This window comes from Capricornis sumatraensis, chromosome 6 (assembly GCF_032405125.1).
Source record: "Capricornis sumatraensis isolate serow.1 chromosome 6, serow.2, whole genome shotgun sequence".
Taxonomy (NCBI): domain Eukaryota; kingdom Metazoa; phylum Chordata; class Mammalia; order Artiodactyla; family Bovidae; genus Capricornis; species Capricornis sumatraensis.
Window position 1 is genome coordinate 68,329,686 of NC_091074.1, and position 12,321 is coordinate 68,342,006.

At 36.8% G+C, this 12,321-nt stretch overlaps 1 protein-coding gene and 1 non-coding gene across 2 annotated transcripts in view; both read left to right on the plus strand.

Annotated features, from left to right (window-relative positions):
- The window catches only part of RECK (reversion inducing cysteine rich protein with kazal motifs), an 83,295-nt gene that overhangs the window by 36,940 nt on the left and 34,034 nt on the right, over window positions 1-12,321 (plus strand). The window contains exons 7-10 of the mRNA XM_068974099.1: window positions 2,732-2,765; window positions 4,786-4,983; window positions 8,681-8,948; window positions 11,559-11,738. Coding sequence (XP_068830200.1) covers window positions 2,732-2,765; window positions 4,786-4,983; window positions 8,681-8,948; window positions 11,559-11,738 — 680 coding nt within the window. The remainder of the gene's footprint in view (window positions 1-2,731; window positions 2,766-4,785; window positions 4,984-8,680; window positions 8,949-11,558; window positions 11,739-12,321) is intronic.
- LOC138081578 (small nucleolar RNA SNORA40) lies at window positions 6,244-6,361 on the plus strand. Its single transcript, XR_011145033.1, has one exon. It is a non-coding gene; the product is annotated as a small nucleolar RNA SNORA40 (small nucleolar RNA).

Here is a 12,321-nt window from a genome sequence, read left to right on the forward strand (position 1 = left end):
AATATCTCTGAGCTCTGGATGTGACATCAAGAGAGACATCTGAGTCCTTCTATGTCAGGGGTTAGCAAACTTTTTGTGAAGAGTCAGATAGCAAATATTTTAGGCTTATAGACCATTGTAGGCTTACTGTCCATTCAACTCTGCCATTATTGTGTGAGGTAGCCATATATAATATGTAAATGATGAGTGTGGCTGTGTTCTAATAAAATTATTTACAAAAACAGGCAGTGATCAAGATTTGGCCCGTGTGCCATAGTTTGCTGACCCGTTTGTGGGTGAAAGCTAGGGTTCACAAGTATTTCTCCTTTCTAGACTTCAGTCGTTGGCTTCTGTCAAATAAGGAATTGGATTAGATGATTAGTGTCTCTCGCTGAAGCTAAATGATCCACAAGAGTGACCCAGAGTGGTATTTCTTTTAAGATCGAGGTTTTTAAAAATCAAGCTTGAACAAGTTTGTAAGTTTCTAGAGCAGGATTTCTCAACCTTCACACAGTTGACATCTGGGGCTGGATAGTCCTTTGTTGTAGGGGGGCTGTCCTGCACATTGTCGGATGTTTCCCAGCACCTCTAGACTCCTCTACCTGCTAGATGTCAGTTCAGTAGTGCACCCCAACTCCATGAGTTATGACAACCAAAAATGTCTCTAAACATTGTCAGATGTTCCCTGGGAAACACAATCACCTCCACTTCAGAACTACAGCTCTAGAGAATTTAAGAATAACTGGAAGAAGAACAAAAATGGAAATCAGGCTGTGCAACCTGCATGCAATCAGGGTGGCCACCAAGATAATAACCATACTTCCTTAGGAACAAGACCAAAAAAGCTAAAACCTAGAGGAACAACCGGCATATTAGAAGGAGAAAGACAATGAGAATTTTATTGACCCAATCAAGAGGGGCTGGAAAGTTTGTAACAGATGACTTTTTAATATTGATTTAGGTCATTTTATTGAAGGTGTTCCTAAAACCATTGAACCAAAATAGAGAGCTACCTATAATAGGTAGCTGAAAAGTTAAACTAAAACACAGAAACATGGATGAAGAGAAATATAAAAAAGACCACTACTAAAGAATACCAAGAATACTTACTTTTCACTATTTTATATTGTTTGATGAGGCCTCTAGCCGAAAGAAGTCATACTGAGTGAATTTATTGACCCTTATCTATGGGTCCTAGTATTTTGTTTTGCTTTGGATAAGTCAAAGTGTGGTTTATTCCTATAGTAGAATATTATTGAGTAGAGAAAATGCATCACAGCTTCATACAACTGCATAGATGGATCCTTGAAGCTAAGTTTTAAATGTCAGTAAAGCTAATCCTTTAATAAGTCCAGATCATATAGCCAGCTTGGAAGTTAGTTACAATTAAAAGCCAAAATCATCTGTATTCATTAATAAGGGTGCCCTTGATTTCTATCTACCTTCTATTTATACCCATATGCTTTCAAACTGTGGTGCTGGAAAAGACTCTTGGACAGCAAAGAGATCAAACTAGTCAATCCTAAAGAAGATCAACCCTGAATAGTCATTGGAAGGACTGATACAGAAGCTTCAATACTTGGACAGCAAAGAGATCAAACTAGTCAATCCTAAAGATCAACCCTGAATATTCATTGGAAGGACTGATACAGAAGCTCCCATACTTGGGCCACCTGATGCAAAGAGCCAAATCATTGGAAAAGACCCTGATTCTAGGAAGGATTGAAGGCAGGAGAAGGGGCAACAGAGGATGAGATGGTTGAATGGCATCACCAATTCAGTTCACGTGAATCTGAGCAAACTTCAGGAGATAGAGAAGGACAGGGAATCCTGGCGTGCTACAGTACATGGGATCACAAAGAGTCAAGACACAACTTAGGGACTGAACAACAACATATTCTTTTAATAATTCATCCTCTTCCAAATGTGAGTGATATTAATCTTAGCCAACAAGCCCTGATCATTCGACTCACTTTGTACAAGAAATTTTTTTGTCTTGTTTCTTATTTTCCTTACTTTAAGCCAGGATGATGTTTTCTAAACAGTGATCTAAGAGATCTAGAAATGTTAATTGTCGTCTCAGGTTCTAGTTTTGACTTGCTCTGTGACTTGGGGCTGTCTCTTCCTTGCTGAGGAAATGTTTTATTTATCTGTAAAGTAGTAGAGATCCCCCAACTCTGGTCCTTAGGATGGCTATACAGGAATCATCTTCGAGGGCTTGTTTAAAACTTAGATTTCTGTGCTTCGTTCCTGATTTCAATTCTGTAGTCTAGGGTAAAGTCTAGGAAGCCCAGGTGAGTCTAGTGTATGGCCATGTTTGAGTATAATTAGAAGTGATCTGTAAGGTCCTTTCAACTCTTAAAATACTGTGGTTATATGAAATATATTAATGTATTTCCCTAAATATCCTTTATTATTTTCTAAAAGCTTTTTTATATTCTGCAAGAAGTAATTGAAATTACTACATGGTAGTTTCCCCCTCATATGTTCGTTGGTAAAGTTTTACATAAACTTGGTTTGCTGTAATGTGGTCAACTTATGGCTTAGGTGATAATCTTGATCCACAAAATGTGTTTGAAGATGGTTTCTCTTTTCACCAGGATGCTATATCATAGTCTCTTTGTTGTCAATCTTGGATTTAGAGAAAGATTAAGCAGTTTGATATCCTGATTTCTGTATAACTATAAAGTGGAATAAAATTAGAAATTCTGTGTGGTTGTTAATTTTTTATTTGTTTTTCTTTAATTTACAGAATGCTCTTTTCAGTTGCATTAGCAGAAATGAAAGTAAGTATATTATCAGTGGTTATACCAGCAATCCAAAGAGCACAACACAGCTTACAGAACATGATTTAGCTATTATAAATATTGCCAACACTTTGCTGTTATAACAGACTGTTGCTAAACCATCTGAAGGAATGTGCACAGCAGGATTCTGATAGGCTGCTTCCTCTAGAGCGTTCAAGCCATTCATGAATTCTAACAATTCCCATGTCTTAGTTGGAGATTTACAAAGCAGATAATAGTGCTGGGTGTTTTAGAGGAAGATCATGCCCCACTTGGATAACTTTCAGAAGTTGAGCACACATAATATGATGTAAAATAATGCAGCAGTTGCTAAGGGCTACCTCTCAGTTCCTTCCAGATATTCACTGACTGCTTGCCCTGCTTTGTGCAGGGCAGATACACATCTTGGAGGGCATAATCTGTACACAAAGAACCCTGGAACGTGGTAGGTATGGGTTTAAGTTACTGAGAACGTGCTGTGGGAGTTCAGAGGAAGGAGAGGTCACCTCCTGAAGGGTGCTTAGAAGTAACTTTGTGGAGTTGGTACCTGAGCTGGGCCTAGAAGGACAGACATGTGAACAGTAGAAATTGGAGGAAGGAATGAGGTGAAGGAAACAATGAGACCAGTTGGAGATGGGGAAATGCACCCAAGGAACAAAGAGTTGTTTGGATGAGCTTGGTAGTGGGTGTATTAAAATATCAGAAACATTATCTGTCTCTACTTTATTTGCTACCTTTTTTATTGGGATTTAGTTCAAGATTTCCCAGATAGTCTTTGACACATAATTTTCTGTCCTCCCACACTGCAGGGAAGCCAGCCTCATTCTCTCTTGTCTCTCTGTCCTCAGCATCCATCACCTCTACCCTCAGTTTTAGCCTTATTGAGGTTGACAGTGATAAATGTAGCTGTGAATGAAAACAGGCTTGTCTTGCTGTTAGTCTGGTACTAGTTTAGTTCATTTGTATATAATTTTATCATTATTATTATTTCTGGAAGCCACCTGAATTCCCTGTTCTATAGAAGTCACCAAAACCTGAGTCTGGTTCCTCCATAACCATCCCTAATAATTATCAGAGATTTCCCACCTGCCTTTTTCTTAACCTTTTATGGCCATCCCTCTACCTTTTTGGCTCCCTTTGGCCTCCCACAGACCCCTTAGCCTTTCCTGTGAGGGCCTCTTGCTCCTCTTCATTATAAATCCCACATCTTCACCCCTAGCCACTCATCGTGCTCTTCCCAGATAAACAGTCTACTTTGATTTTTAAAAATATGTAAATCGAGAATCAATTATTTCAAATGTGGGTTTTACTTTTCAGTATTGAAGCAGGTCATATCAGTTATAAGTTGAGAACTTTCAATTTAGTCCTAGTCTTGGAGATGTTTAAACAGCATAGAACTTTGGGGGTTTTATTTCAAGATAGACATATATAATTTGCAAATTTATGAAATGGTCCTGATATCTCTTAGTTTTTACCAGTCCTATTTTATAAAGGAGCTATTTGGAGTTTTGTTGTTTGGTATGTTTTGGTTTTTTTTTTTTTTGCTTTGCTTATGAATCTCTACTAATCTGACATGGAAAGAAACTGTCTGGTGGTTCTCACCCTGGGTGCTATTAGCTTTTGGGAGACAGTTTGATTGTATGAGACTGTCCTGTACATTGCAGAGCATTTAACAGCCCAGACCCCCATGTATTAAATGCCAGCAGATATCCTCAAGTTATTATGAAAACCAGAAATACTTCCACATGCATTCAAGTTCTCCTGTGGGCTGGTACTGCTCCTGCTGAGGACCACTGCATTGTAGACTATAAATTGACAAAAAATGACTTTCTCAGACCACTGACCACCTGAGTATCCCCATGGCTATGCTTACAATAGTTCTGACTTTAAGTACATGTCTTCTATGGCGTGGTTTTATTTCTCAAATTCAAAAAGACACAAATTGTTTCAGCATTATTATGATGATTGAATGTTAATGAATGGCTGATTTCATTTCACTGCCATCTTTTTTTTCCTCTAGTGGGATCAGTTTGTTGCAGTTATGCAGGCCATCACACAAACTGCCGAGAATACTGTCAAGCCATTTTCCGAACAGATTCTTCTCCTGGTCCTTCTCAGATCAAAGCAGTGGAAAATTATTGTGCCTCTATTAGTCCACGATTAATACACTGTGTGAACAATTACACCCAGTCTTATCCAATGAGGAACCCAACAGATAGTAAGTAAAAGCCATATGTATTCCTCTCATTTCAATCTTTGGTAAAATAATTTGTAAAAAGGAAATAAATTCGTGAAGATATCTATAGTCTGGGTCATTTGGGAAACACTAGACCTCCTTTGGTCTTTAGATTTGGCAGATTGGTCATTTTTGTCTTAGCTAAAAGATGCCAAGAAAGACAGAGCTGTTGAGGGTATGAAGAAACAGGCCCTCTCTATCCTGAAGGGAGAATTCATTGGTATGGGTGTTTTGGGGGTGGGAGGGGGAATTTGGTCTAATCTAGTAATTCCATTTCTCAGAATTTGTCCTTTAAGAAAACTTACAAATTTGTAAAAACACATCTATTCACATAAAGGATGTTTACTACAACATTGCTATTAATAGAGAAAAACTAGAAATAACCTACATGTCCACTGATAGGATGTTGATTAAAATTGATTAAATAAACTACATATCTCTGTAATAATAACATTATACAACCTGCAAAAAAGGAAATGTATGTTATGTAAATCCATGAAGTTAGAATACTGCCTCCCACCGTACACAAAAATAAACTCAAAATGGCTTAAAGACTTAATTATAAGACATGATGACATAAAACTAAAAGAGAATATAGGCAAAATATTCTTTGACATAAATCATAGCAATATTTTCTTAGATAAGTTTCCCAAGGCAAAAGAAATAAAAACAAAATAAACAAATGGGACCTAATGAAACTTATAAGCTTTTGCAAGAAAACCATAAACAAAATAAAAAGACAACTTACAGACTGGGAGAAAAATAATTGCAAAAGAATGTGACCAACAAGGGTTTAATTTCTAAAATATATAGACAGCTCATACAACTCAATATCAAAAAATATAAACTAATCAAAAAATATACAGAAGGCATAAATAGACATTTTTCTAAAGAAAACATACAGATGGCCAACAGGCACATGAAAAGATGCTCACCATTGCTAATTATTAGAGAAAAACAAATCAGAACTACAATGAGAGAAAAAAAAAACCTACAGTGAGGTATCACTTCACACCAATCAGAATGGCCATCATCAAAAAGTCTGCAAATAATATAATACATGCTGAAGAGGGTGTGAAAAAAAGGGAACCTGCCTACACTGTTGGTGGGAATTTAAATTGGTACAGCCAATATGCAGAATAGTATGGAGGTTCCTTAAAAAACTAAAAATATGAACAGCAATTCCACTCCTGGATATATATGTGGAAAAGATGAAAGCTCTAATTTGAAAAGAAACATACTACCACTTGTGTTTCATTTGTAGACAAAGACTTATATAGACAGGTGCAAAAATAAATCCTCTTTTGCAACCCAGAACTCATTGTTCTGTATGAGATTTTTACAGATTAGAAGGAACATGATACACAAAACAGATATAATGGATGTCTATTGGTGAACATAAAGATTTTTTCCAGGGCTATAGTGCTGATACTTTTCTCTCATATATTAAGCTTTTAAATTATTAGCTGTATTGATCTAGTTGTTAGTTTTAATGTTGACATAAAACAAGAAAAGAAAAGAAACATGCATGCCAGTGTCCAAAGCAGCATTGTTTAGAATAACCAAGACATGGAAAAAACCCAGGTGTTCATCAACAGATGAATGGATAAAGAAAATGTGATAACATAGAATGTAATATTAGCCATAAAAGAGAAGGAAATAATGCCATTTTCAGCAACATGCATGGAGCTAGAGATTTTCATACTAAGTGAAATAAGTCAAAGAGAAATAGTATATCACTTTTATCTGGAATCTAATAAAAAATAATACAAATCAACATTTTACAAAACAGACTCACAGACCGATAACAAAATTGTGGTTATCAAAGGAAAAGGTTGCGTGGGGAAGGATAAATTAGGAGTATGAGATTAACAGATATACACTACCATATATGAAATAGATAAGCAACAAAGATTTATTATATAGCACAGGGAACTATATTGTTTATCTTGTACTAACATGGAAGAGAATTTTTAAATATATGTATAACCGAATCACTCTGCTGTACACCTGGACCTAACACAATTCTGTAAATCCACTACAATACCAAAAAAATGTATATTTATTATAGAAGTCAAAGATGTATTAAGCAAGGAAAGGAAGTTGCAGAACTAAATGTATACAGTAAGATTCATTTTTAGTTAATACCTATTTGTTCCACATTGTTTGGATGTGTAATATTTGAATTTTACCAATGACCATTTGTTACTTTTATAATAAATATGTCAATATAAATGAGATTCTCATACTTTTTAAAAGTCAGGACCTCCTGATGAACTTGCTCCTTATGGGATCTTTAGAATCTCAGCTTTGTAAAGCCTATAAATCATTTTCTTCATTTAGAGGTGATCAGACTTAAAGTAACTGACTAATTAAGTAAAACTGGCAAAAGGCTTATAAGCCAGATGCCAGTGTTTTGACTTACACTGGGATATTCAAAGACTTGTTTTTGTAAACTCAAAAGCAGTGCTATGCTTTGTTTGGCCAGATTCTAGCTAAGGCTTGTGACATTCTGTGATTGTATGAGGAAAATCAGAGGGTGAAGCACTTGCTGCAAATAACATTCATTTATTTTAAAGAGAGATCTGTCTTCACTGACATTTAGGCTATGAAGAGGTGCTGCTGAAGCAAAGTTGATAGATAGCAGGTCAAAAAAAAAAAAAGGCAGAAAATGTTTTAAGGGTAAAAGAACAACCATCTCATATGTCTGTGCTAATATATAGGAAAACTGGAAAAGAAAGCTACAAACAGATATGCCTGAATAGGCTTAAGAAGTCAAACTCCTAAGAAAACTACTTCAAAGAAGCCATTTGAATTCTATAGTCTGGTTGAAAGTGTTCATTTGCTTTCTAGTTTTTTATAGAAAAGTATAACAAACTGATACCTTGTCAGAGTTTGTTATTGTGTTATTTAAATTACTGCTGCTGCTGCTAAGTCGCTTCAGTTGTGTCCAACTCTCTGCGACCCCATAGATGGCAGCCCACCAGGCTCCACCGTCACTGGGACTCTCCAGGCAAGAACACTGGAGTGGGTTGCCATTTCCTTCTGCAGTGCACGAAAATGAAAAGTGAAAGTGAAGTCGCTTAGTCGTGTCCGAATCTTCACGACCCCATGGGCTGTAGCCTACCAGGCTCCTCCACCCATGGGATTTTCCAGGCAAGAGTACTGGAGTGGGGTGCCATTTGCTACTTAGATTAATTTGTACAGATTTATAAATCTTTTTATCCCAAAATGTGATGAAATACAGTATTTGTGATTATTACTATTAAAATAAGTCATCTTTCTCATTATGTCGAGAACATGATCCTTTTGGGTAGTTGTTTCTAGCATGAAATAATTCCAATTTGATCTACTGTATCCTTTCCAGGAACATAAAACACCTTGCATGTAAGGACCTCTTCGGTGTAAGAGGATCTTTCATTTATCTAGGAATGATGCTGGAGAGCCCATGAATGAGCACAGTGGAGAATCTGATCATAGATACCTAGTCCACCTTTAGCTTTTCACTTTTTTGCTACACTGCAAAGCAATGGAAAGAGAATTTGGTAGGCTCAATATCCTGGAGATACTGACATGACTCAGAGTAGTAATGGATTCCAGTATACTACTTGATTCTTCTGCCTGAGCAATGCCTGCTATAAAACCAGCTAATTAATCCACTTCTATTCTGAAACTGTAGGTTTGTATTGCTGTGACAGAGCTGAAGATCATGCTTGCCAAAGTGCCTGCAAGAGAATTCTGATGTCTAAGAAAACAGAAATGGAGATTGTCGATGGCCTCATCGAGGGTTGTAAGACCCAGCCTTTGCCTCAGGATCCACTTTGGCAGTGTTTTCTTGAAAGCTCACAGTCTGTTCACCCTGGAGTCACTCTGCATCCTCCTCCCTCTACAGGCCTTGATGGTGCTAAACTGCATTGTTGTTCTAAAGCAAACACTTCAACATGTAGGTCAGTATCTCATTTTCCTTTATTAAAACCAGTAGAAAATAGCACTTTAATTAATGAATTTAAGGAAATATATGTTATATTCTTGCACTGTGTAGTGTTAAGAGTTCAGAAGATATAAAATCCCTCATTCTTTCATCCAGCAGGTGTTTATTGAGCATCATGTATATATAGAACATTGTTTTTGTACATTGAGCTAAAAGCACTGTGTTTTAGAATGAGAGGAGTAGCATTGGCAGCCATTAAATATTTAAAGATGATGCAATATGAATTCTACCCTCGAGGTTATCCTCAAGTAAGCCTATAATGTAGATGTTTTGACCTGACATCTAAGAGATTTTCTTTTTGTTAAACTATGAAACTTTGAACTTAATCAACTTTTTGTGTATATTGGTGAATAACCTGAGTTGACACTTGTATCCAGAGTTAGACAGCAGTGTATTGGCATTTATTTAGGTGATGCACTTAGGGATAAAATACTAACAATACTACTTGTGTAGGCTCGAGGAAACACAATCTAGAGACAAGAATAAATGGAGATAAAGTAATGGTAGAACACAGATGAAACAGAAGTTTGCTTTATTAGAGATATTTTGGGTGAAAATGTACCACATGTTACTATAATATCCTGAAATAAATATGACATACAAAGAGTGAAGCAGTCCTTTGTGAGGGGGCGACGGGGGGCTGTTTGTTTTGGCCGCACCACACAGCTTACGAGATCTTAGTTCTCCGACCAGAGATCAAACCCAGGCCCCCTGCAGTGGAAGCATGGAGTCCTAAACACTGGACCAACAGGAAATTCCTCTGTGTTTCCTAAATTGGATAGACTTTACCAAAAAATTGTGCCTAGAATAGCTCATTAAACTTTACCAAAGATATGAAAAACTTGGAAAACATCCAAAGAAAATTAACAGAAGGGCTAAAAGAGAAGTTAAGTTGGTCCTGTAATTGGAAATTGGGTTACTGATAGGAATTATAAATGTATATATTTGGGAAGGATCCTGAATAATTCTTTGAGTGTCTCCTAAAGAGTTGTGCCCTGTAGTCAACTGGAGGTTGGAATGCCTGTGTCATCCAAGAAGAATTTTGGTAAGAAACACTACATCTCTTATCTTGATGTAAGGTTTTATGGTTTACTGAATGCTTTCACTTTCATCTTGTTCATATTCATGAAATCTGACAAGACTGGTATCATCTTATGACTGATGTCAATTTGTGTAATTGACATCAATTGTGTAATTTCTTATTTATATATAGAAAACTAACTTGAGATATTAAACAAGGTCCAAGGTCATACAGAAAGTTAGGACTAGAGAAAGGACTGATTTTCCAGATCAAGGTGCCTGTTGGATCTTGGTACCTCAAGGTACCTCAACTTTCTCATCCCCATGATGTGTAAGCTCCACTGGGAGTAGGGACTTTGTTTCTTTTATTCACTGCTGCATAGCCAGTGCCTTAAACAGGGCCTCACATGAAATCGGCACTCAATAAATGTTGGTAAAGTGAATGAGCAAACTTATAAAAGTAAAGATACCCTCCTTATAGAGGGAATTATGAGAGTCAAAATGTGACAGAGGTAGAGAATTTTTACTTGTGACCTTGCATATTCTGGTAGTATTAAAATTTTATATTATGTATTAATTTTTTTATACTCTTATTACATTTGTCAATGTTAAAAATTCCCGAGTATAATATGTGAAATCACTTTGGAAATGATCCTGATTTTGTTTCAGCTATATATGTATATGCACCGAAGTTGCTTTGTAATCATCGAGTACTAAAATAAGAATACATACATACTACAATAATATATATATATATAGTATATACTGCTACATATAATAGTTTATAGCAGCTTTGAAATTCTTAAAGCCTTTATATATAGGCTGTCTTGGTATATCTTAGGGACTATAAGTTGCTTGGGATACTTTTTCAGGGAGAAGCTAGTGAACCCTAAGCCTATAATGCTTCTTAAAAGGAATCTGAGGATCAAGTTACATTTTTGCCTCATGTGACTGGAACATAAATATAGTGGACTATGTTTTGGTAGAAGCAGAACCATGTGCTCTACATTTGCTGATTTGCTGCTGCTGCAAAGTAGCTTCAGTCATGTCCAACTTTTTGCAACCCTATGATCCATAGCCTGCCAGGCTCCTCTGTCCATGGGATTCTCCAGGCAAGAATACTGGAGTGGGTTGCCATGCCCTCCTCCAGGGGATCTTCCTGACCCAGGGATCAAACCTGCATCTCTTATGTCTCCTGCATTTGCAGGCAGGTTATTTAAAGGTAAAAGAGAGATCAGAAATATAGAGGGGAATACTTGTGCCAAGAATAAGGATGTACAAATACCATGATTAAACATTAAATTGAGCACCAAGCTTTCTAGCAACCATGGCAAAGAAAAGAGATCGATGATAAAGCTAACTTTTTCATGTAAAAGGTTAATTTTAGGGGCTCTAAATTCTAGAAGATAGGTCTTAGTCTTTTGATCTCTGTATATATTTTTTTCATTTATATTCTAAAGCACAGTTCATAGAGTTTTAAGTTTTATGCAAATCAAATATTCATGAGGCTCATCTGTATGTTTCTGTATTTGTGCTTTTGTTTCAGAGAACTGTGTACTAAACTTTATAGCATGAGCTGGGGCAATACACAGAGTTGGCAAGAGTTTGATCGCTTTTGTGAATATAATCCAGTGGAAGTGTCCATGTTGACCTGTTTAGCAGATGTCCGGGAACCTTGCCAGTTGGGCTGTAGAAACCTTACTTACTGCACTAATTTTAACAACAGGTAAGAACAAATTACTATAAATGGAATGGAAGTATTTTATCATTAATTGTCTTATTTTTAAATAAGTGAAAAAAGATCATTTTAGCAGGAACTCTGCTAAAATGTTCCTTAGCAGGAGTTCCTTAAGAGCTCTGATTTTGTTCCTGCGGAGAGTGAAAAAGTTGGCTTAAAGCTCAACATTCAGAAAATGAAGATCATGGCATCTGGTCCCATCACTTCATGGGAAATAGATGGGGAAACAGTGGAAACAGTGTCAGACTTTATTTTGGGGGGCTCCAAAATCGCTGCAGATGGTGATTGCAGCCATGAAATGAAAAGACTCTTACTCCTTGGAAGGAAAGTTATGGCCAACCTAGATAGCATATTGAAAAGCAGAGACATTACTTTGCCAACAAAGGTCCGTCTAGTCAAGGCTATGGTTTTTCCTGTGGTCATGTATGGATGTAAGAGTTGGACTGTGAAGAAAGCTGAGCGCCGAAGAATTGATGCTTTTGAACTGTGGTGTTGGAGAAGACTCTTGAGAGTCCCTTGGACTGCAAGGTGATCCAACCAGTCCATCCTAAAGAAGATCAGCCCTGGGATT